The following is a 23,824-nucleotide window of genomic DNA, read 5'->3' on the forward strand; positions in this document are numbered from 1 at the left end:
CCACCAAACGGTAGCATAGCGGCAATTGATGTGGGGAAACCTTTGCCCATCCTAAAGTGTATCTTGTGTGTGTCGCTCGCTGGTCTGGCGGTTTATTTTTACATCACACCGCGACAGTCCGCCAGTCGGTGACCGATCTCGATCGTGAGCATCGCGAGCTGCCCAGAAACTAGTTTGCTGTGGCGCGAAAAAGTGGCAAAAAGTATTATCATAATAAGTTTGTGGTTATGGTGCAACTTTAGGGTGTGAATTTTGAAAACAGAGAACGAAAAAGTTTGAAAAGTTACTTACTTACATATAATAAACGAATGACCATGGCAACCATAGAGCAGCTGGGCTACAGTGCATTCTTCATTGCGCTTACCTGCATCTTCGCGATCGTAGCGCGCCGCCTGAACGAACGCATGTCGAAAGATGGGCTGGTGAAGGATTTAATTTTCGAGGCGATAGCAGCGGCAGAACTGTGCGGATGTTGCTTCGAGCTGATAATTGGTAGCGAAGAACGACCAAAAAGGGAACAATTTCGAACAAGTTCTAATGGTTGAAGTTTTTGTGAACTTATTACAGTGGCGGACAATTTTGGCGTCGCGACGTACGCGGTGTTCCTGTTTACGCTTACCATTTGGTGGGGCCGCAACTGGGGCTCGGCTACCGCCTGCCCGTACACCTACATGGAACAGATTGTCGAAGGTTAGTGGTGGCTTTTGTTACATAAGAAAAAACACTCTAACTGACTGACGAGATCAACGTTTGATCGTTGCCAGTGCAATTTGATTTAGGGCTCAAATGACCATCCGGCCGTCTAGAATCGTCCGTGGAATGTGCAATGATCTGTGTTCTCTGTAAAAAAAAAATCTGTGTCCTATTCTTTTATGCGTTTTTGTTTCTGTATTTTTAGTGTTTTGCTCTTTGCAAAACACAACCTTCATCATATAGGCTTGCGAGAACGTTTTATTTTTAACTGCTTTCACCATCATCATCAGCTGCTAGACTAGGGCGGGTTTTGTATGTGTTTTTTTTTGTATTTTGGTCTAAACTGTGAGACACTTGCCAACCGGAAATGAGCGTTGCTTGCTTCGGTAGCAAAGCTAAAAGAAAAAATAAACGAAAAAATGTTTGCAAACAAATCTATATTAACGGAATGGAGGATGAAATCATTTAAAACAGTAATTTGTAATAGTAGTAATTTGGAGCATTTATTAAAGCTTTTCTTAAAAAAAGGTTATTTTTTACAAATAACCTTCAATATAATTTGCCTCTTTGGATTCTGAAGTTCTAAGAAGGCTCCAGGGACGCGAAAACAGTTTGGCTTGCGCAACAACCAACAACACCTAGAAAACACAGCATGTATTACTATATTATATACTAAGAACTTGAATATCCAAATAAGGTTCCATAATAGATTATCTTCGACTAAAATCATTGCTGTAATTTATTAAACGCTTAGTCATTACTCCATGAGATCATCTCATTGTTTTGTAAAATAAATATTTCAGAATTTTAAACGATTTATCATGCAATTTTGCAAGATAAGATAATTTGATCAAATAAAGCAATGTGGCAATCCTCTTTCAAGTGATTATCAGAGTTAACTATGTTGTGATAACGCCACCCTTTTATCGGTTCAATAACGACACTTATTGGTTTCTGAAGATACGGTAAAACTATTGTATTATAAGACTTCTTGCCCACGCTGTAATCCACAGTCTAATGCCCCGTTTTGTCGTTCGACTCTCTTTATGGGTCAACCTGCTACACTTACACACCATCCGAAGACCACATTGCCTGTCATCAGTGTCAGGTGGAGTCATAACAGATTAAATTATTCGTGAAAACCCGATCTACACAAGGAAAGTTTCAGTAGCGTAGTGTAAGACATCATGTATTGTATCGGAGTGTTCATAACCGTATCAGAAGATCATCAGGGCATGATGATAAAGACATTCAGAGTGACAGTAGGATTAGATAATTAATAGGATCAATTCTTAGACAATTCTTGATAATTCTTCATACGACTTGAAAAATCGTTAGATGTTGTTGAGAATACGTGATGTTTTTCGAGACATCATCCATCTGATCTTTTGCAAACATCTGCTAAACCATGAATCTTATTATCAACCATAATACCATAATCTTCCAAACAACAAGATCACTAAATATCGTCACTGTTTCTATAGGTGAGGTAAGCTTCAAGGAGGCTTCGCTCAAGATCTGGGCCCAGCTGATGGGAGGCTGCTGCATATTCCGCTACGTTCAACTGTATTGGTGGTTTGAGCTGGCAGAAACTCACGAAGGCCGTGCCTTCGAAGACTGCAAGGCGGACCTACAGGTAAGTTAATTTAAACGATAAACCATCAACTCCTCAACCAATACTTTTCTTGGATTGATTGCACAGGTGAACCAGTACCTCGGTGCGTTCATCGAAGGTTTTGCGACGCTCTGCTGCCGGCTCGCATCGAAGGTGATCTCGGAGAAGGATGCCCGGTTCGGTGCGTTCATCGATTCGTTCATCGGAACGAGCCTGGTCGTTGCCGGTAAAGGGAAATCCGAGCAGGAGCGCGATGCTACCGGCACGAACGTAACGATACAGCTATCTTTGTATTTGCAGCGTTCAACTACTCGGGCGGCTACTTCAACCCGGTGCTGGCGACCGCCCTGAAGTGGGGCTGTGCGGGCAATTCCGCCCTCGAGCATATCATCGTCTACTGGATTGGATCGTGCATGGGTGCGGTGCTTTCGGTGCCACTGTTCAAGACGGCCACCTTCCGCAACATGTTCCTGACCGACACCAAGACCAAGAGCGAATAAGATGGACGACATAGGGGAGGGGGGGGGGGGGTGCTTCAAAAAGCGAAACCAATTTCTAGTCAACGAATGAAGCCTGAGGAAGGTTTATTTATACAATGTTTATTCAATCCTTTGAATTCTTCTACCCCTACAAGCGGCTAGCTACGAGATCTAACGAAATTTGTGGTAATTTGTGGTGCATTTCCGTCCCAGCGTAAGAATAGAACGAGCTATGTGTGTGTGTGTGAGAGCTATGTGATACAGGCTGGATGTCCTATTCGATTAATAAAAGGTCTTCCAATTACTCTCCACTTCACAGCCCATTCCTTAAAACCCATCCAACACGTTGTCATCGTAGAACGGAAGATCGAACCATTGCCACATATCACTGCGCGAGGTGTCCAGCACGTACCGCACGCAGCGTCGAAGGAAAATTCTACCGAAAAGGCATAATTATAAGACATTCAATAAGTAGTTAAGCTTTGCTGAAACTTACTTGTTCGTATGCTCGGCACAGTCCACTATTGGGTGTTGCTTTTTGTAGCACTGATCACGCACGGTGAAGTAAAAGTTGCCCAGCTTATTGGAGAAGGTCGTATTGACACGTCGCAGACAGTTCTGGAAGTCGCGATCACACTTGCAGTGCAATCTGAAAGCAATAAGGAGCATGCTAGTTCGACAGTTCATCTCCAGTACGACGTATTTTCGTACCTTGTGAAGTAATCGTTGTTCTTTAGTCCATATTTCGATTCTCCAGCCGGTATATTATCGCAATGATCGTGATCGCGGCAGCATTTGTCCACTTCCGAGTTCGATCCAAGATCCTCATAATCGCTGGCCGTATTACCCGGTCCACACCATTTAGTTCCTGTTGAAGATCGCCAATGATCAATCAGAGTGATCGTTCTGAATCCCTTTCCAAAGACACTCTACCTGGTACAGTTAGATTGATGCGTTCCTGGGTACGATTTGCACGTGACTTTCCCTGTTCGCCGTCACGATTCTCCAGCTCGTTCCCAAAATCGAACGTTTCCACGTTTTTGTACAGCAACTTCGAACACACCGTGCGCACACCGAACGAAGCGACACACAGCAGTGGCAAGACAGCCAGTCCCTTCATGCTAGTAAGATGTAGTAAAGCACTTTCGGCAGTAAAGGTGCAGCGCGTAAAAGGTAACGATCGCGTTCGCGTATTTATACCGCGTTGGTGGCGCGTTGTTGTCATTCCAAGCGGTCGCATAGTTGCGATTGCTGGAACGCCGACGACGAGACGCCCTGCCGTGTTTCCAGCGGGAAAGGTACCGCGCGCTCTACAGCTATCAGCAACGCGGAACTATGCATAAAGCAGGTCGGAAGTGTTTGCTTTTGCGAAAAATTCTACTCCCGCTTGGGAGCTGCTCCGTCGCATGGTGTGCTTTGGAAGGTTTAGTGTGCTAGTGGCTTATGCGTCGTTGGATGATAACCTCCCGCGGCGCTGACCTATTGAAGGTGTTTATTGGGCGCAAAGAGGTATAGGGAATAGTGGCTCTTACTGTGTTGCGGAAATGTAGAAAAGTTTTGCTCAATTTATTTTGGGGGGAGAAAAAAGCGACTGCCAAAAAACGTTAAGGTAAGAGGTCATTGTATGAGTTGATTTTTGGAGGTTTTGAAGAGTTCAAGTTGAATGTTGAACGCTACGGAAGGTCAGATGTTGATATAGCGCAGTTGTATGGGTGCATAACTCGGAAGCTCAGAAGCTTTTTTCAACATTAATTGTGTCGTACAACGTCGATCCCGGTCTATACAAGCTTCCCAGACAAGTAGTCAGTCCTTGTGTTCTTGAGGAGGAGCCACATCTATCGAATAGACCCCCAGGCCAGCATTTTCTTAAAACAACAATGTATGATTGTGGTCAATTATTTTGAATTGACCCATTGTTTTGAATATTTTTTCATTTTTTTTTTCATGTAATCCTCGATCCTGTATTCTAGAGGCTAGGAGAGATCAGGTGAAAAGCTTGATAATTATCATAAATAGTTTGATGCGTTGTGGTTTCCGTAGATATTTTATTATAATAAATATTTATTTGTTCATTACAATACATTGATTATTTAAGTATAATTATGTTCTTAATCCATAGGTTCAATCTGTTTTTGGCGTTTAGCACAGCAATCTCTGAAGGAATTTGAATCTATAGCACAGTTATTGGACAGACACATAGGAAATTCCAAGTGAGTCTAAAAGATTCCAATTGGATTCCAAATGAGCTTGCCCAAAAAGGGTGCTATTGAGTTAACTAAGAAATTAAGAATTTACAGTATCTGTTAGAATATTATGTGAATATTGAAATCCTTCACTTTAGTTGATCTTTCCCAAATGGGATGTTCCAAATGAGAATGTTCATCGTTTATCCCATGTTCTTCATCAGGTAATTTAAAAATACTAATGACTCTGCCGAGCAGAAACGCAAAGTATCGTTTAATTGAATAGAATCAATTCTGACATAATGAAAGCGAGCAACACAATCTTTACACAACAATAGAGTTAAAAACAACCATCAGCATATTGCTAACTCCAACTACTAATAATATGAGTATATTGAGAGATATAATGGTCAGGGTCATCCCATGCTTCGCGTGATGTGTAACGGGTATGCCTGATGTACGTGTATCATTATTTATAAAAGAAACGATTAGATCAATAGGTCCGTCTGTTAAATAAATAAATATTAAACAGTGAACCCTCTCTTATTTGACACCTCTCCAAATTGAAATACCTCTCTTATTTGAACATTTTCCACAGTCCCTTCATTTCCAGTACATTTTTGTCCCTCGAATTTGGAAAACCTTTGAAATCTGTATCCCTCTTATTTGTGTATGGCATAATTCCAGCATATACAACAGGGTGTACAGCAGTCTCATCGAGTACTTCTGTGCCCAATAGGGGCCTCATGCACGAAGAGACTCATAATTGTACTTGGTGTCTAAAAATGATCTAGAGCTATCCCTTGATAATTTTTTTTTTATTATATCGTTTCATAGACTTCAAAAAACGTTGTACTTACAACCATGCCATGTTATCGCTTGCATTGCCTTCTGCTTGGCCTATAGACGCTCGAACACCGTTATAAAGTAAACCAATGTGTATTTGTTGCTAAAAAAATACGTCTAAAAATCGAATTAGACGTTTTTTATTCGAGCAGAGCAACATTTACGTGCCTTCGAGACCTCTTCGCTCTCATAACTTGCTTGTAGGTGAGAGCAGGCTTTCCTTATATGGATACAATGAGCCGTTACTAGCTATGACAAGGCAATTCAATACATGGTCTTATCACTTTGATTTTAATTTAACGACCAACACATTTAAAGAGAATATTTTATTAATTTTTATTTTTGGCGATACCAGATTAAGGCAGATGTTAGGGGAATAAGTTAGGGATTAGGTGTTGAATAGCTATATAAATAAATTAAATTAACAAATAAATAATTAAACTTTATAGGTACTCGAGAGATCTTAAACCCCCCCCCCCCCCCCCCCGCCAGCAAACCATCACGATGAGTTTGAAACAAAGCCAAATGAAATATCCTCCCCCCCTCGCTCGACACCAATTAGAACCCCTGATACCCTAAATCCGTCACTGCTTTCAACTTCTGTAATTTGAAAACCCCTCTTATTCGGCAGTCCCATTGCCTCTCAAATAAGAGAGAGTTGACTGCAACTATAAAACTTCTAAAAGGCATGACATGTTCAATATATTGGATGTACCGATATCTCAGATATCATTTACAAGGTGTAAGGTTTTAAATTCCTGTCGAAGATCACACAGATAGCAATCGATATCTTTCACGATCTTCACCAACAACATCTGAGAGTAACGGAAAGTGTGTTATAGTTGTCTACTATGCCAAGGTCAATGCAAGGTCAATGACATTAAAATGCAGTTTACAAAAGGGTAGTGGCAATTGATATCATTTCCATATTGTAGAATAATCATTGAAAACTTCTTTGTAGCAAATTGCTGTTTATGTTTCAATATTTTATCATAATTTGTTAGAATATACCTCTTAAAAAATAAACGAATTTCTTCCAAAATTCCAAAAAAATCTACAAAATCTAGAAATTTGTATTCTATCCAACCCTGGATTCAAACGTTTATGATAACTCGCCTGATTCGCCACCTGATTCTGTCATTCCCTGCCAGCACCGACCACCGACACAAAACCAACCGAAAACATCCGAAGTGCGCACGTGCAGCCATCGCCAAAACGGCACAAATCGTCTGATAACAAATGTGCGCAGGAGTGGAAGAGAACTATACCCGAAACCTACCGTCAGGATAATTGCAATGCCATCCCGTTCTGGCACAAACGCTCCGGCTCTTAGAAAAAAGAAAACCTCGGAGAAGCCAAGAAAAGTTAGCCCACCATAAGGAAGGCTGTACTTGCACGGGGTGGTCCACTGTCCACGGGCAGTCATTTTCTTTTCGACCACTGCGCTCAGTGCACCGCCGGAGTTGTGTTTTGTGCAAGTACCTAATTCCAATAGAATCAGGCTCTGCTGTCCTGACCAGCCTTCCTTGCCTCCCCTCTCCTGCAGAATTCTGGTAACGATCCAAGTGTGTGTTCTCGCGCCCGCGTGTGTGTGTGCAGGTGAAAAAAGAAGCAACTAAAACCACCGAATTTTCCACGCTTCCAGTTGTGAAAAGAGAGAAAAGAATTTGGCTTTTAACCAACGACCACCCGCGCGCAGTGTGTGATATAGTTAGATAATTCGTACGGGACTGGCAGGAACTAGCCCCGGACAGAAAAAAAAGTTAGGCTCAAAAGGTTCGACACCGTGTCGGATTACGTATATTCTGGACGTTTTTTGTTTTTTGTTTTAATTTGGTTTGGGTCTTCGTGTGAAGGCTTTTATCTGTCCGGTTTTCGCCTACTACAGATCCTTACGAAGGTGTTGTAATTTTTGCGTGTGTTACGTGTACCAGTGCAGGAGGTACACCAGAAACGGATTGCCATATCGAAGCAAGCACAGAAACTAAGAGGTTACAGCAGAAAGAGAGAGAGAGAAAGAGAGAGGTATAGCTTTACCACCACACCACCAAAGTAGATTTGTCTGAAAGACAAGTTCAGTGGTGATAGTATTACATAAACTGGTGCTCTAGACTGGAGCAGCAGTTAATAACCTCAGTCAACATTACGGAGACACACTTAGGCACCATAGTATTAGACTACACTATACCGTATTGAAATAGTTAGACATTGAAGTTGGAGGCGACCACTTCGAACTTCGCGCATAGGAAAATTCTAGATTAAATCCTCCTCAGCAGGTGAGGACCGCGTGACAATACTGTAGTGAACAATTGTTGTAAAATTCGTAAGCAAGTCATTCGGGACATTCGGCAGATTCTGGAAAACCCAACAAAGAGAAGCGTTTCGTGCTACAGAAAGAGTTCCAATTTCCTGCGCCATACAAAATGCGTGACTAGACACATACACACACACACACAAAGAGAGTGTGAGGAACGGAAGACACATCGTCGTTTTCATTTCCGGGAAGTACGAGTACGAGCTAGCAGCAACAGTAACAACAGTATTACAGTGGAGGCTTGTCCAGCACAACTGTCCTGAACGCGAACGGCGGTAACTGTGCGTGTGAGTGTGTTGGGAAAGCTGCTCGGGAAGTAGCAGGTGTATCTGCTCTGGTGCCATCTTGTCGTGTGTCCACAGCACACCGCCGGAAAACTACTGCCGACCGAAGAAACGAACCACGGAACCAGCAAACACCGTTAGCAGTCCAATGAAACCAAGTTTCAAGAACGGAAAGTTCGCCACATCCATCTACGAAAAATGTCTCTGCCAAAAGAATGGAATCTCCAGGTAAGTGAGGCGTGGCAAAGGGGGTTGTTAAGGAGAGGAAGCGGCTGCCCTTGTCATTTTGCTGGTGGGGTTTTGGTGGCACTGTTGCAGCAGCAGAAGCAGCAGCGGCAGCTGCACAAGTTCGTGGAAAATCGATATTGTTCCATCTCCACCAACTCCCTCACACGGAGGTACGGATCACAACACTGTGTGGTCGGAGATCCGGCCCATTCTTTCCTCTCTTTGTGGGTGAAGGTATCATTTGCTTACAGTCGCAATCGGGGATGATGATACCGATGATGATGACGATGAAACCAGAACCGGTAGCGTACTTGCGCAGGAACGTGCTTCGAGAGTTTTGGAGCAGGAACATTGAGGAGCCGAAAGTACTGAGCGCGGAGTAGGCGTTGAGATAGACAGACATTGCGATGGCTTCGGGCTACGCGGGGGATGTTGTGTGTCACTTTGCTCTGTTGTGCTGCAGCAGGCAGGATCTACGCTACTGACGACGGATGGTTACGAAACACGGGATGCAGTAGTAGGCGAGCATTGGGTGAGGTTTAGAGTTTCACTCTCAACGAGCCCGTCGGGCTTTCGGGCCTACACATCGGCAAACAACAGCTGAACGGAAATAAGCTCGCTGCAAGGCACTGATGCATCATCGCCGCTTTATGCGGGGAGCGCGAGAGTTATTAATTAAAACAAAGACGATCTGTAGTAGGTGACAAGCACACATACATACAGGGCAAAAATAAAGCCACCAAAACCCTCCTCTTTGTCATCCTACCAGGATGGATGTGGAATGCAATGGCGGAAGCTAGAACTCTCGGTGCATCTGCGGATGCCACGGCAAGTGGGTCGTGTGCCCTTGCACTTTGTATCAACGACTCTTTGTGTGGTGCGGCGCTATGCCGGTGGATGCTGCATAAAATGTGGGTCACAGACACAGGCAGGCAACACACAATCGTTAGGTTCCAGCCATTGGTTGGAGCGTGGATGGCAGACACTGGGTGGCTGCAGTTATCATCGCTCCCCCCTTTTTCTTTTGCTATGCACGGTGGTCCTCTCTGCCGCAGTTGTTTGTTGGTCCGGTGTGCCGCAGTGCCATTGTTAATGTGCGCTGTCTCTAATAAATGATCATTATTTTCGTATCGTTCTTTGCTTCTTTTTCGGATCTTTTGCAGCTCGGAGTATTTTTGTCGAGTAATTGCTGTGTGGAGAACATGGGGGATATAATTTAATGATGGCTTTGTTTATTTTTAACAGCAGTTTTCCTGTCTTTCGTATTGCGCAAGAAAGAGGCAGGCATATGATTGATTATTTTTGAAAGGCAACGGAAAAAAATCTAATCCAATTATTTGAACATCGGAATTATTTAGTGTTTTTCTTCGATCGCATTGGGCAGGTTATTCATTCAAGCGCCTTACTAGTCAAATTTATATTTTAATAATGATAATCTGGATGTCAGAATACTTAAGCTATGTTTACTAAAATATTATCATTATTTTTAATTAATAGAACAAGTAACGTATTCGTAAGTTACGTATTACAGGGCTCCTTTCCCTTTTAAGATCGTAGGCCGAAAAGCCATAGCCATATTAAAACAGCTGATAGTTTGCATTGTATAGCAATTTTAGAGAAACTATCCAAGTGGATATAATATACAGATGGTTTATTTCATGGTGTATGTATTTAGAAGGTTGATCGCTTCTGCTTCTAATAACCTTCTGATTTTAATAATGTTTTGTGTATTCGTCAAGTTACCAGAAAGCCTGTTTGAGCAAAAGTTTTCACCCGTCCACTCAAAAAGTGACGTTCAAATTTGGTAATAAAAAACATGCTACGAGACCACCTGGTCTACCTACACTTTGATTCCAGATTCCACCACCTGATCTCTCTAATGCACTTTGTGATGAATGAGAACACGATCATGTTTTGACATTTTTTCGAGCAAGTACTCGAATATAATTCTAGCTTTGAGGCTGTATTATCTATGCTTAAAATTGCAAGCTATGGAGTGTTGACATGATTTCAGCCGCCAACTATCAAAATCCATATAAAAAGCTGGCTAGTATCGTGAAAGGCACTACAAACAGCATTCATTTTAGCTAATGTTTTTGCTAAATCTCTAATGTGTCTTGGTAGATCAATAAAGGTATTGTCCAACTGGAGCACTGAACGAAAGCAATCAAAAAGTACCTGTTTATGTTACATTGTTACTTGATCAACCATCCGTTGGCCTAGCAACTCAGAAGAAACGGGTGATGGTGTTGTAGGACAGCTACAGCAGAACGGAACAAATTGGTACATGTAAAGCAGACTGTTGGCGGTTGTACTGTCTAACATAAGAACGAGTCACGAATATGGATCGTTCTTTTCTCCGGTGTAATAATCTAAAACAGTATGGAAATGATGCATCCATATTGCGATTAAAGCAGTTGTTTGCGCACTGTCTAAATTTATTCCGTCATCTCCCGCAGCAAAAAAACAGGGCATTAATGCATCTCTAGATGTTCAAAAATAGAGTGAGCTATACCACAACGTCTGAGATATACTGTTAAAAGAAGTTTCTGCTAAATGAAGAAGCTACAATTTTTTTCCAATTTTTGTCACAACATAATTCCAGTTTTTACTAGACAGATAATGCCAGTTTGAATATGCTTTTAATGGATGATACTTTAATCGCGATAGTAACCATTAAACATTAATTTTATTTCACCACAAACACCTGCTATACGAGCCAGCCTTACGATAAAGTCGTAAAATATCGATTTAGCAGTGCACAGCTATCTCGTACTCAGCCCTCAACCATTGGGATGAATAATACATGGTACTTGACGAAGCGCCTTATTATTGGGTCGATCAATAGGACACATACAGGCAACGAGTTATTGGTTAGACAAAGAAGCTTGTCAACCCAGGCAATCCAGGAAATAATACACTAAGTGGACGTTTGTCTTGCTACTCCAATCTATTTTTCAGCAAATCTTGCTAGAAATTATTAAATGTATTTAAATTGCATACTTGCCGGCGCTTACCATAGCTGCCAAGAAGAAGTTTTTAATTTTTCACTCACAGTTTCATGTTTCGTTTACTGGCTGTTTGAAAACAGATAGAAGATAGAAGTGAATTTGAAGTTTGAAATAATTTGAAGAAATTATGGAATAGAAAAAGTAATATACTTATTTTTTTACAAAAGCTAAAACAAGTAAAAATCTTTCGTTAAGCATGAGCTCATGCAATTAACATAAACCCGTCGTAAAAAGTCAGAAAACAATCAACATTGCATTCCTAGGAATTCCCTTTTTTAATCGTTTCCTTCCTCACGGGTACCACCCGTACCCCCTCTTTCGCTTACTCCCATCGGCAAATGGGTGACACCATTTTATGTAGCAGTAATTGCAAAACGAAAAAACGATGACATCATTATTAGCCTGTGGGACACACACTGAATGACTGATATTGATTGCCTGTAATAATCATGCCTTCTTTCCACCCTGCGCCCATGGGTTTCCTGGTTGAAGTGGCATTAACAATGCAACATCCTCCCGCCCGAGTGCCAGCACACACGTCCATCGAAAGGTTGGTGTGCTGTCTTTGTACTGGGTAAAACTCCTCCACTCCCAAGCACCAGGACAGTTGAACAGGCGCACAAAACAACAACACTTTAATGGTTTCGTTACAGAACTGTTCCGGCAGATTGTCTGGTGTGGGCTGCTTCATGAACATGTTCGGCTGGCATTTGTTGTATGAGGAGCTTTTTCACCGAGTAGAGAGAAAGGGAGAAGAGGGAGAGAGAGAGAGAGAAAGAGCGAGAGGAAATCAATCAATTGATTGTGTGCACACAGCCAGGAAATGTACGGCCATGGCCGTGGGACAACCACTCCCCGGCAGTGTACCATCGCACCGACACCGAGCGCTGTTGCAGTGACAGGTCGGGAAAGACGTCACCCACACCCTCGGTGGTACGTCTCCGGGCCGTGGGGTTTTCCGTTTGCCCTTGGGGATGATGATTGGGTTGAAAACAGTACGCGCCCGGCCAGCACAGCAGGCCACCCGCCTTTCCAATCCAACGAGAAAGCTGCGGCGCATTTGATGTCCTTTCACAATGTTAAATCGCTAAATTTAGCAACTTTCAAAAATAATAAACAGCGTTCGAGCAAGTTTGCTACACGTACGTGACGCAAGCGTTTGTTTGGAGTTTATAGACAAAAAAAAAGAATTTGCTTCGGTAACAAACTAGCCTACAGTATGCATAAACTCGCCTTATCACAGATCGATTCGGGCGCAGAACAACAAAGCCATCGAAAGACAAAGTTTGTCCACGCACACTAAAAAGCGAAACCCAAAAAAAAGTACGAAACCCGAAGGCTTTTCAAAGTTTAATGAGCATAACTATTAATTTCAATCTCGCACGACCTTGCTACTCCATTTTTTGGGAGGAAAAAGCGATAAACAAACTCTTCTTCGTCTTTACGTGCATCTTCCTTTTCTGTGCTGTAGCTGATCTTACAGCGCACAAAGTTTAAAGTTTTGTCGATAATGGCTGTCACCGGACTTGGCCGGTAGACATGAGACAGTAGGGGAAGGAGTAGGAGGGAAATTACATGCTATGTAGAATGGTTTTTGTTCAACCCCACCTCTCTCCCTCAAGCTGAGCATTTCGCTGCTGCCGATTGAAACATTGCTCTATTGTGAAGCTCCAATCGATCGAGCTTTTCTCTATTTTGTTTGACTGATAAAGCAACGAACCCGGGAAAGCGTGATGGAGCAGCCTGGTACTTCACGTTGTGCCGTACAGTTAGGCGCATTTAGCATGATTTAATGGGTCAACTTTTACGTTTGGAAGCACCAATCAAACTCCATAAAAAAGATGTGTTGTTTAGTAAGTTTAGTAACGTTTTTGTATGGGATTAATAAAACAGATTCCCCGCTATCGCTCTCTGCTTGCGCGCGCGGGCGCCATATTGTGCAATACAGCCCTGGACGACACGTGCCCTGTCAGCGGGCCACGTGGGCAAACAAACAAATCAAAAGAGTGGGAGCGGGAGGATTTTTTTCCTCGGACCATTTTGATGCCACATTATGAAGAAAGGGAGCATTGTTGCGTGTTGCTTTGGGACATTACACAGGGCCGTTTTAACTTGTCATGCATTGTGGTGGGTTATTGATTAAATAGTTCCAACAAAGTTCGATTTGTAAAGTGAATCATGTGAATCATTCGTCATCTGGAATGTCCCGTGACATTTCAAGGTCTTTCGTGGCCACGTGCGGATAGCGTATGAGTAAGCGAGCTTTTCCTTCCAAATTGGTTTTGTACAAAAAAGGGGATAATAAAAATGGAACAAAATTAAGGACATAATAAAGGGGTTAAGGTTTTGGGCATTTAGTTTGATCAATCTCTGTTTCGTTTATCTTTTTTCCCTGCCAGACATCGCAGGAGTGTCTTAATCAGTACCTGCGCCCACAAAGCCTCTTTTCGGAGGATATCGAAATACAGCCCCACGCGGACGATAACCGGCTCCGGTTCGACGGCGTGTACCATCCCTCCATCCCGGAGCAGCGATGCCGGGCGCCTCTCAATGCTGCCCTGCTGGCCGAGTTCGAGAACAGTGGCTCCATGTTCTCGATTCAGTCCGCACCGGTCGTTACCGCTGCTGCAGTCTCGACCACGGCCGCACCGACGACGACGACCGTCACCGAAGGTCCGAGCCTGCTGCTCGATGACTTTGGCATCCCAACGCAACCGGTTGCAGGAACGACGACGACGACCAACGGCGCCGGCGATGAACGCAGCGACACACTGCTCCGGCCTTCCTCACTGGCCCTCGATACGCACTACAACCTGGCCAAGCCACACACTGGTAAGATCTTTGATAGCAATGTTGTTGAGTGTGTGTGTGTGTTTGTTCGTGCTAATGGTCCACTTTCTATTTATAGCGGTGGAGCCCCAGCCTTCGACCGAGCTGGACGAGGACGACAACGAGAACCTGTTGACTGTCTCGAGCCTAACCGCGCGGCCGCTGATAGCGAAATCGCGTGAAATCCGAAACAAAAAGTAAGTACCATCACATTCAAAAACCCAAACAGAATTACAGTGCCTACCATAACTATATGAAAATTGCTTACAATCCGGAAGAAATACAGTGGCGAACAGTTATTGTCAGACACCTCATCGCATCACCTCACTCTCCGTTACGAGCTCCTTTTTAAAGGCTACTCACTGTATGGTTATATGGGTCTGAACTAAATTAGTATCACTTCTTATTCTTCTTCTATTTGGCGCTACGTCCTACGCGGACATGCCGGCCTATACAGACTTTCGAGACTTCATTCACTACCATGCATCCGGTTAGTCAATCCTTGCTGCCGGGGACGGTTCATCCTAGGCTTGAACCCATGACGGGTATGTTGTTAAGTCGTACGAGTTGAAAATTGCAGCACGGGGCTAGCCTAATCAAATATTCTCGAAATATTAGCGGTCGAACGCTCGAATTTTAGCGTATGTCAAATTATATCTAATTTTCGTATAATTTCACATGCAGTGGTAGATTTTCGTTACTAAATTAGTTGATTTCATTTCAAATAAAGATTAAAATTTTGCATTTGTTAATGGATATTTCAAATTAATACAAATTGCGTATAGAACTGTCACATTTAAAAAATCGCGAAAAGCGCAAGGTTCATAAATTACTACAGGTCGATCAGTCAAATTTTCATTTGACAGCTAGGGAGTCCAAAGTTACTTAGCAGCTCATACAAAGTCCTTAGTAACCCTTATTCCCTATTGGCTAATCTCCTTACAAATCTCCATACATCATGGCTACCAAAATCAGAGCTAAGGACCCACCTGTAGTCTATTTAGGCACCTTGGTATAGCGAAATCGGGTATATCGCGTATAGCATATGTCGGGGAATACCTGTATAAGGTATTATACTCATTTAATTTATTACAGAATTTGAAAAATGTTTTTACTACTTGTTTTTGAAGGTTTTAATAATTTATTAAGAATATTTATCAACTTGTAAAATAAATTCTATAAAATTTTGTTTGAATTGGTCTTGTATTTTAAAACGTTTTTAAAATGCATTATTTATTGCTAAAACAAAACTGTTTTGAAGTGTCTTAGTTATGTTATTGTCCTAAATAGATTTTTGTTAAATGAAAAATCTTTCGAAAGTATGCGAAGTTGTGATATCATATTATTCACAAATAAAACATTAAATTTTTTATCTCTTCTGGATTTTAAATCAACTTAATCGCGAAAAACGACTGTCCATATAGTTATGGTAGGCACTGTAGAGCTTTATGGCGGCTCCAGCCGGAACTAACACACATACATTCTTGCACTACCCTCTGTCAGACAAAAGCTTCACATCCAGAAGCAGCGGAAACCGGTAGCGTCCGATACGAGCGAGGACGACGATGACAGCCCACCGGACGGTGGGTACGGTTGGATCATCGTGTTCGGCGCCTTCTCCGTGCAGTTCTGGGTGGCCGGGCTGGTCAAATCATACGGCGTGCTGTACGTGGAGATAATGGAAAACTTTCCGAACGCGTCGGCCACGACCGCCTCCTGGATACCGGCGATACTGTCGGCACTGTGCCTGGTGCTGGCACCGCTCTCGAGCGCACTGTGCCAGCGGTTCTCGTGCCGGATCGTGGTCATCATTGGTGGGGTGTTCTGCGGCCTCGGACTTACGCTGAGCTACTTTGCCACGAGCATGTACCATCTGCTGTTTACCTTTGGAATATTGACCGGTGCGGTTGCGGAGATCTGTAACGCCCTTTGAGTTATTCTAATATTCCATATGTCTACAGGTATTGGCGGAGGACTTTCGACCACTCCTGGTATCGTTATCGTGTCGCAGTACTTTGAAAAGCATCGCGCCCTAGCGAACGGTATCACAATTTCGGGAACGGCTGCCGGCAGCTTCGTCTTTCCGATGCTGATCGAACGGTTGATACATCTGTTTGGATTTCACGGTACACTGCTGATACTGGGTAAGAAGTCGTTACTCTACGCCAATTCTTCAGGATTTACGATCACTAATCCAATCATTCTTCCCTCCAGGTGGATGTATGCTGCACGTATGCGTTTCCGGTGCTCTTTACCGACCGGTTGAGAAGAAGCAAGACCTTGTCCCCTCGAAGGAAGGCACACAGTTCTCGTCCCGCAGCGATTTCCGGGAAAACCTGGGCCACCTCAGCTCATCCGAAGACCACCTGAGCAAGCGCTGCCTGGAGGATCTGTTTCTGGACGATCAGAACCGCAACAGCCTAACGATCGACAGCAAGTTCGGTAAGTGCGACGTGTTCTACGCTCTCTTCCGCGTACTCTCGGTGCAGTTCCATTTTACTGCTTTACTGCGCAAACTGTTATGAGTTGTTTCTTGTGTTTTTCTTTCTTTCTTGCAAATCCGCAAGAAAATACCTTTCCTAAATGCCTTACACACGTTTTGCTAAAGCGGCAGGGTGTCTCATGAGGGGTTAGAGGTTAGAGGTGTCGTCCTTCCTGAGATTTGTTCCACTTTCTTACAATCTGTTGAGGGTCTGTGTTGAAGTTGCTCTGTCAGGTGAACATCGTTTCTTTGTTCCTTTTCCTCATCATCATTTGTTTGGCTTATTTCCTTTTTGATTGTTCAATTGTTTTATGTTGGGGTACAGGGTGATCTTGAGATCTTGGCAACTAAACGTAGAAGTCGAAATAGAACCGTTTAGTCTTGTGTTTGCAGCTCTTCCACTACTCGATCATCGTTTGGTTTGTTGCTCTTCTTCTCTTCGCTTCGTGTAGCACATGTAGCCAGCCAGTTCAGGGGATGGAATAGTGAGGACTGGCTTAGACTCTAGGCTTTTCTAGTTCACGACGGAGAGTCTCTAGGGACAGTTCGGCGGCTAGAGTTCGTTTACAGTTGTAGACACTTTTCACCCAAACATAGGACAGCGCATGTGCATCTAGGTATCTGCTTTGGATCGCTCAAGTCTTTCATCTCGAATCGGTTACTTCACACCACAGCATGATCAGAGTTGCAAGGTGTTTCATTAGACAAGCGGGGATTAGTACTAGTCTTCATGCAGGAGCTTACTCGTGTCCACTGTGTCCACATTGCACGTGTTGGCTGGGTTTTGAGGGTTTGGCGAGAGTGTCCTATTGGTACGTCGTACGTGCGTTCGTCGTTTGATCGTGTTATTATTTAAACAAATCTCCCAATATAATGCATAATATTTTTCTTATAATTTTAGCCATTATGTCCTCGAGCCTCCTCCTTTTGCCGGGGGCATTTCAAATCGGCTTCGTGGGTGTTAAGCGGGGGCTGTGTGTGATTCACTGTACACCACAATCAAGTGTTACTTATGTTGCGATTTTACTCACAAAACTCATCATACAGACACAACAAAATTAAATACATTATTCCCCAAAAGAACACCCTCAGACACACACACTCACAACAACACACACACTTATACTTTGAAATGAAACACTGACACATCGCCACAAATCCACTCCACTCACATTTATATGCTCCTCCATCTTGCCCTTCGTCGGGTAATTGTTAAGCAGCACATAAAATCGCTTCTAATTTTTTCTAGATTTTTTGCAGATAAAATATCTCTCATCTGTACTTTGTTAAGAAGTAGCCACCCCATAAAAAAAAAACAAAACCAAACCTCAAAATACTCTCCATACGATTTTGGGGCTTAGTAAAAGAGAGAGAGAGAAAAAGCGCGCGCTTTACTGATACGTTGAGACGTTCAGAACTTCAAAAAAGAAAACAAAAAAGAATGTTACGATGCTTAAAAATACTAAAATCGAATGAATTACCGCCAAATGGCATGGACGATGCATCGGTCCACACACTGTGTCCATGTGATTTGTAACGGTGCGGGAGGTGATGTAACGCGTCAACGTGTTCAGCGTGATCCAAGGTGGGGGCAAAGAGGTGGGCATTTGCACCTCCCAGTAGTAGTGATGCTGTGCGTTCAGCAAGACAGGCGCTCAGGGAGAGTACAGCAAAAAGAGGAAAAAAGGTATGAGGCGATGTACACGTGTGTGAGTGTCTGTGTGTGTATGTCGGTGTGCATATCGGTCCGATTATGCGCACAAACATCACACAACATTCAGTATCACATTACATTACCTTTGGTCCGGTTTTTTTTACTGTCATCATCAACAACATTACTTGCCGTAATGATGCCGGAAATGGTGAACCTGACACATTATCAACCCCACAACCAAACCGTGTCGATCGTGTTTTTTCTCTATTGTTTTACTTACACATTTCTTTCTCGCTCATTGATTGAAGTAGACTTTAACACTATCATTTGTGTTGTGTTTTTTTTTTTTTGGTTTTGTCATGGTTTATGTTTGCCAACCTGTTTGATTTGTGTGAGAAGTTGAAACACAACCGGCTTGAAACAATATCAACGTTGAAATGAAAAATGCACATTCTCGTTAGTTTGACTCATGTTAAAGATTAAGATTTGCACAAACTCTGTTTAAGCTGCTTTCGGTCCAAGAAGTCTTGTTTGGGATGCTCGGTTTGGATAGATTGGAAATTTAAGTACCAGTTTGTTGGTGTAACTACTTTCGGTCCATTCGGTCACAAGTCTATGTCCTTATAACCTCTCGAATGAATGAGCTGTTTCAAGCCAAGAAACATTTAATTTGTAATATGTTTCCATTATAGTTTTACTTTACAAAAACAAAGCAAAAAATAAACAATCGGTAAGCAGCTTCGGGTTCGGGATGGGGGAACATCTAAAGGCTCTTCCTGGAATAGGCCAATACATGGAATGACAGTGAGTTTACCATAACTAGTGTGTCATTGCGTGCCGTGTGTGCCGATACAGGGAACTGTGTGTGTGCGTGTGTGGAAAGCAAATGGGGACAAAGCAACAATAAGACCATCGGGACATTAGCACTTCACAGACTAGGCAGATGTACTATCAGTGTTATAATTTACCTATTACGATATGACGAAGTTAAAAGAGAGCCTTCGGCATGAGATCTTGCTAAGGGTGGGTTGTCTCCTCTAGTATCATTTCCTTGGTAACGTCAAACAGTTTAGTGCGAAGAAGGCTTATCCCTTTAAACGGAGAAGGAACTCTTTGAAGAACTCATTGTGTGGTACTACTGCAGACAGTAAGAACTTAACCTCCCACACCAGGCAGGTTGAGTCATCCGTAGTACCAATACCGTTCAAGGTCCCCCAACATTTGTTTCCCCTTCACTCTCTGTATCTGTATGTGTGTGTGTGTTATTAACACAAAAAAAACCCGTGTTACGTGTTTGCCAGCAAGCAAGAGCGGATAATCTATATACTTTTCTGCCTACCTATGTATCTGCCCACCCACAACCCGCCCCGTCCATCCATTTTCTAGTCAACATTACGGAAAAAACGCTCCAAGAAAGTGAAGACGAACTGAAAGATATCCTCTCGAGTGCAATCTTTCTCAAGCCCATTTCGTCGATCCGTAGCTGCAGCATACTGCACTCGGTCGAAGATTTGAGCACCGATTCGACGTGCGTCTATAAGAACCGCGCCAGTGGCTATGACTCGAAGCGGAACAGTATGCGCTACAAGCAGCAGCAGCAGCAGTTGCACCAGGCCCGACCTCAACAACCGCCACCGCCCCAAGCAACGGATCAACCGGTTGGATCACAGACGACACTGGGAATGGCTGAAGGTGGTGGTGGTGGCGAGGCACCACTGTTGGGACCACTGCTGCTGGCACCGAACGAGCTGGACAAGCCGGTATCAAAGGATGTTCCGACGAAGACGCTCGCTGCTAATGCTGGCCCGTTACCGACGGTGATGAGCTCGAACAACATGTGCGCGATGGTACCGACAAAGGGACTGGCGCAGAACAACAATCGTGGGCTGAGCAAGAGCATGATCATACCGACACCGGTCTGCGATCTGGACGAGATCTTCGACGAGGACCCGTACACGGTGTACAACGCAACATTGCTGGAAAAGATTAGCCAGTAAGTGTGAAGATCGTCCGCTTCTCCAAAAAACATCTGCCGTTAATTTGATGTACTCTGGTCGTGTGTCTTCCTCCCAGGTATCTGGACATTACGCTCCTGCAGGACATCACGTTCATACTAATGTGCCTCTCGGTAGCTTTAATGTCGGTTGGATGTCCGTACATGCTTTACTATCTGCCAGCGTACGTTATTTCTGCCGGTAAGTATTATTTTTGACGACTTCTGGAAGGAGTCTGTGATCACTCAACAATTTCAACATGCTGTGCCTAGGCTACACCAAATCGGAGGCAGGATATTTGGTTGCTGTCAGTGCGGCCTTAGACTTGATTGGACGACTTGCTCTGGGCTGGCTCTCGGATTTGGATCTGTTTGATCGCAAGAAGGCTTACATTGTCTGGTAAGTAGATGAGTTGATACACTATTCTTGTTAGTATCTCCCAATCTTAATCTCTTAATCAATTATGACTTTCACATTTTTGGATGTCTCCCCCACAGTATTCTTGGTGCTGGAACGGCCGTACTTACCATCCCGACGAGCAGCAACGCCTGGTTCGTGATCGTGATCAGTGCCGGATGCTACGGGCTGTGCTTGGGCAGCTGGTACCTGCTGGTTCCGGTATTGCTGGCCGATCTGTTCGGGACGGAACGGATCAGCTCGAGCTATGGATTGGTTCGGATGTTCCAAAGTATTGGTGCAATCTCGGTGCCACCACTAGCAGGTTTTTAACCGACGGAAACCAGAATTATCGATTCCGTCGCACTTTCCACAAAATCCGCCACCGGTGTGGACCGAACGTCCCATCGTTACTAACATATTTCTTGCCCTTGTCTTCTTTCTTTTTCTCTTGCTTTTTTTCTCTCTTTCTCTCTTTCTCTTTCTTTCTCGATGTTTCGTCCTTTCATTCTTCCACTCCTTCGCTCTCGTTCGATCGTGTTCCACTCGGTTCGCTTGTTCGCCGACTGCCAAATCTTTTCCATCCACCAAATGCTTAACTATTATCATCTTCAATATCTTCACATCACATCACAAAAACTAAAAAAAAACAAATCAAAAACACTGCTAAAATACAGGTTTGCTGCGCGATCTTTCCGGTGGGTATGAGATCTGCTTCTACTGCATGGGGGTTTGTATGGTGATGGGTAGTGTGCCGCTGGTCGCCATTATACTGCGGGACTCGATCGCACTCAAGGACAAACGGCTCCAGCTGGACCAGGCAGCATAAGGTGGCAATGGGTCGAGATCTATACGATGGATTGGAAGGACAGACAAACACACTCACAAAACCCATTTGGTGGTGCATGATGAGGAGAGCAAGTACATCCAGGGACGGAGGGAATTAGAACTGAACTGAACTGGCGACGACCTACAGCTAGTAACTAAGTAATGCATGCATATTAATTCTAGTACGTAAGCAATCTGAACCAAAACAACCAACCACAACCACAACACAGAAAAGAAGAACAATAAAGGAATAAAAGACGTAACATGGTTTACAACTCATGTAAACATACATCAACCTGTTCTGTTTTTTACAAAATTATCTAAGTTTTGCAAAGGAAGACTTACATGAGAGCGAAAGATGAATTCTACAGGCTGTTTCCAGATGGTCTCTACATGTTCTTGTCATCTTTTCTTGTCTCTACATGTTCACCATAATCAAATCTTTCGATGGTGGTTAACAATAACCTTCTTTCATCGTTCATTTTCTGGAGGCCAGGACGGTTTACTCGTACACAAAACTGAACTTCTTATCACAATAAAGCACGTCGTCGTAACATGGCCTGATATTCGATAAGTCTTTCTTCACGTGATGCAGCCATTGACCTATGCTCCCCTACGCCTTGTACTTTACTGGGGACGCTGTCGAACAGCATCTTCTTGGTGCTAAACCTGCTGCGGCGGCAGATGCATTGTTGCATCCAGGGTGGCCTCGCCCTCCAAGGACACTGTTGCTGATGTTGTTGATACTGGGCGGCATGGACCCTCGCCCTTCCTTTACACGCTCCTGCTGCCTGCTGCTGCTGGTGCTGCTGCTGATGCTAGTGATGCAGCATCCAGGGCGGCATGACACCCTCACCCTCTTGGTCAGGATGCAGCCAGGGCGGCATGACCCTTCGCCCTTCCTTTGCTCGTAGTGCTGGATCCAGGGCGGCATGACACCTTCGCCCTCTTTGGACACTGTGGCTGCCTCCGGGGCGGCATGACAACCTTGCCCCCATAGTACAGAGCAGCACCCGGGACGGCATGTGTCCTCGTCCCTTTTCCACACTGCATCCAGGGCGGCTTAGATCCCTCGCCCTCTTAGGACACAGTGGCACGACTGCTGTTGTAACTGCAGGACGACATTGACCCTCGCCTGCTGAAGTTGGGGCTGCAGCCTGGCGGATGACGCTCTCGCCCGTAGCCCGGCAGCAAGGTGGAAAGCTTCCTCGCCGATGACGCTGCGATGACGCCGATGTTGCTTGGGCTGCAGCCCAGCGACCTTCACACGTCGCCGAGAGTGTGCACCGCTGCCCATACGGTCCCTTTGATGGGACGCCAGCCGAGGGCCTCGGTCTTGGCGGTGGCGGCTGCCCAATCCTTCCACGGAATTTCGAACCTTTGCCATCGCGATGGCCGCTGCCCAATGGCAATCGCGATGGCCGCTTTGCCCGCGAAAGAGAGCCCAATCGCGATGGCGTCTGCGGGTTCGTACTGGGATCTCCCTTCACAGGAACATCCCATCCTCGTCGCCACTGTTATGAACTGATTACTTTGCACTTAATATTTTATTAACATATATTAAAACACACTTAATCAATAATGACAAAACGTACAACACTTTAAAACGTATACTGTACGGGCATTGAGCGCCTCTCCCGAGAGCTCCTGCTCGATCGGCCTTGGTGCGCATTTGACGCTTAGTGTGTGCGACTGTGTGCGTGTACACACTACGGACGTTGACCGCAACTGCAGCGCAACGCAACTGCCACGGCAAGTCCAGGGATCGGCACGCACGGCTGCCCACAACACTTCCGATAGGTTATGGGCCCAGAAGCGTACAGTCCATGAAACAGAATCTTTTCGCCGTTATTACCAAGATGTTTTTTAGATGAACCCAAACTCCACTGGATCCCCAAGCGCTTTAGGTAGTAGCATTACAATATCAAGCCTTCCTGGCATTGAATTACTCAATGGAAGAGATGATTGGGAAACATGGAACTTTGTCG

The 23,824-nt window shown here is 44.1% G+C and overlaps 3 protein-coding genes across 4 annotated transcripts; 2 read left to right on the top strand and 1 right to left on the bottom strand.

Annotated features, from left to right (window-relative positions):
* The first annotated feature begins 94 nt into the window (after positions 1–94).
* Positions 95–3,098, top strand: LOC1271078 (aquaporin-11). The gene is made up of 5 exons (XM_061656110.1): positions 95–492; positions 568–690; positions 2,178–2,329; positions 2,396–2,534; positions 2,609–3,098. Exons 1-5 carry the CDS (start codon positions 309–311, stop codon positions 2,806–2,808), a joined length of 798 nt encoding a protein of 265 aa, XP_061512094.1. The 5' UTR covers positions 95–308; the 3' UTR covers positions 2,809–3,098.
* On the bottom strand, positions 2,861–3,939 carry LOC1271077 (phospholipase A2). The gene is made up of 4 exons (XM_309822.6): positions 3,721–3,939; positions 3,499–3,655; positions 3,284–3,436; positions 2,861–3,223 (listed from the first exon to the last, which is right to left on the bottom strand). Exons 1-4 carry the CDS (start codon positions 3,905–3,907, stop codon positions 3,115–3,117), a joined length of 606 nt encoding a protein of 201 aa, XP_309822.5. The 5' UTR covers positions 3,908–3,939; the 3' UTR covers positions 2,861–3,114.
* A 3,225-nt stretch (positions 3,940–7,164) lies between these two features.
* LOC1271075 (uncharacterized) lies at positions 7,165–22,131 on the top strand. 2 transcript variants are annotated; one of them, XM_061656108.1, is made up of 12 exons: positions 7,165–7,381; positions 7,462–8,642; positions 14,053–14,485; positions 14,562–14,679; positions 15,986–16,383; positions 16,444–16,626; positions 16,697–16,924; positions 20,005–20,611; positions 20,692–20,813; positions 20,885–21,011; positions 21,110–21,333; positions 21,686–22,131. In XM_061656108.1, exons 2-12 carry the CDS (start codon positions 8,613–8,615, stop codon positions 21,835–21,837), a joined length of 2,622 nt encoding a protein of 873 aa, XP_061512092.1. In that variant the 5' UTR covers positions 7,165–7,381; positions 7,462–8,612; the 3' UTR covers positions 21,838–22,131. The 2 variants fall into 2 exon arrangements, with proteins under 2 accessions (XP_061512092.1, XP_061512093.1); XM_061656109.1 differs by having other exon boundaries at positions 7,165–7,369.
* Positions 22,132–23,824: the final 1,693 nt, after the last annotated feature.

The sequence above is a fragment of the Anopheles gambiae genome, chromosome 3 (genome assembly GCF_943734735.2).
Source record: "Anopheles gambiae chromosome 3, idAnoGambNW_F1_1, whole genome shotgun sequence".
Taxonomy (NCBI): Eukaryota; Metazoa; Arthropoda; class Insecta; order Diptera; family Culicidae; genus Anopheles; species Anopheles gambiae.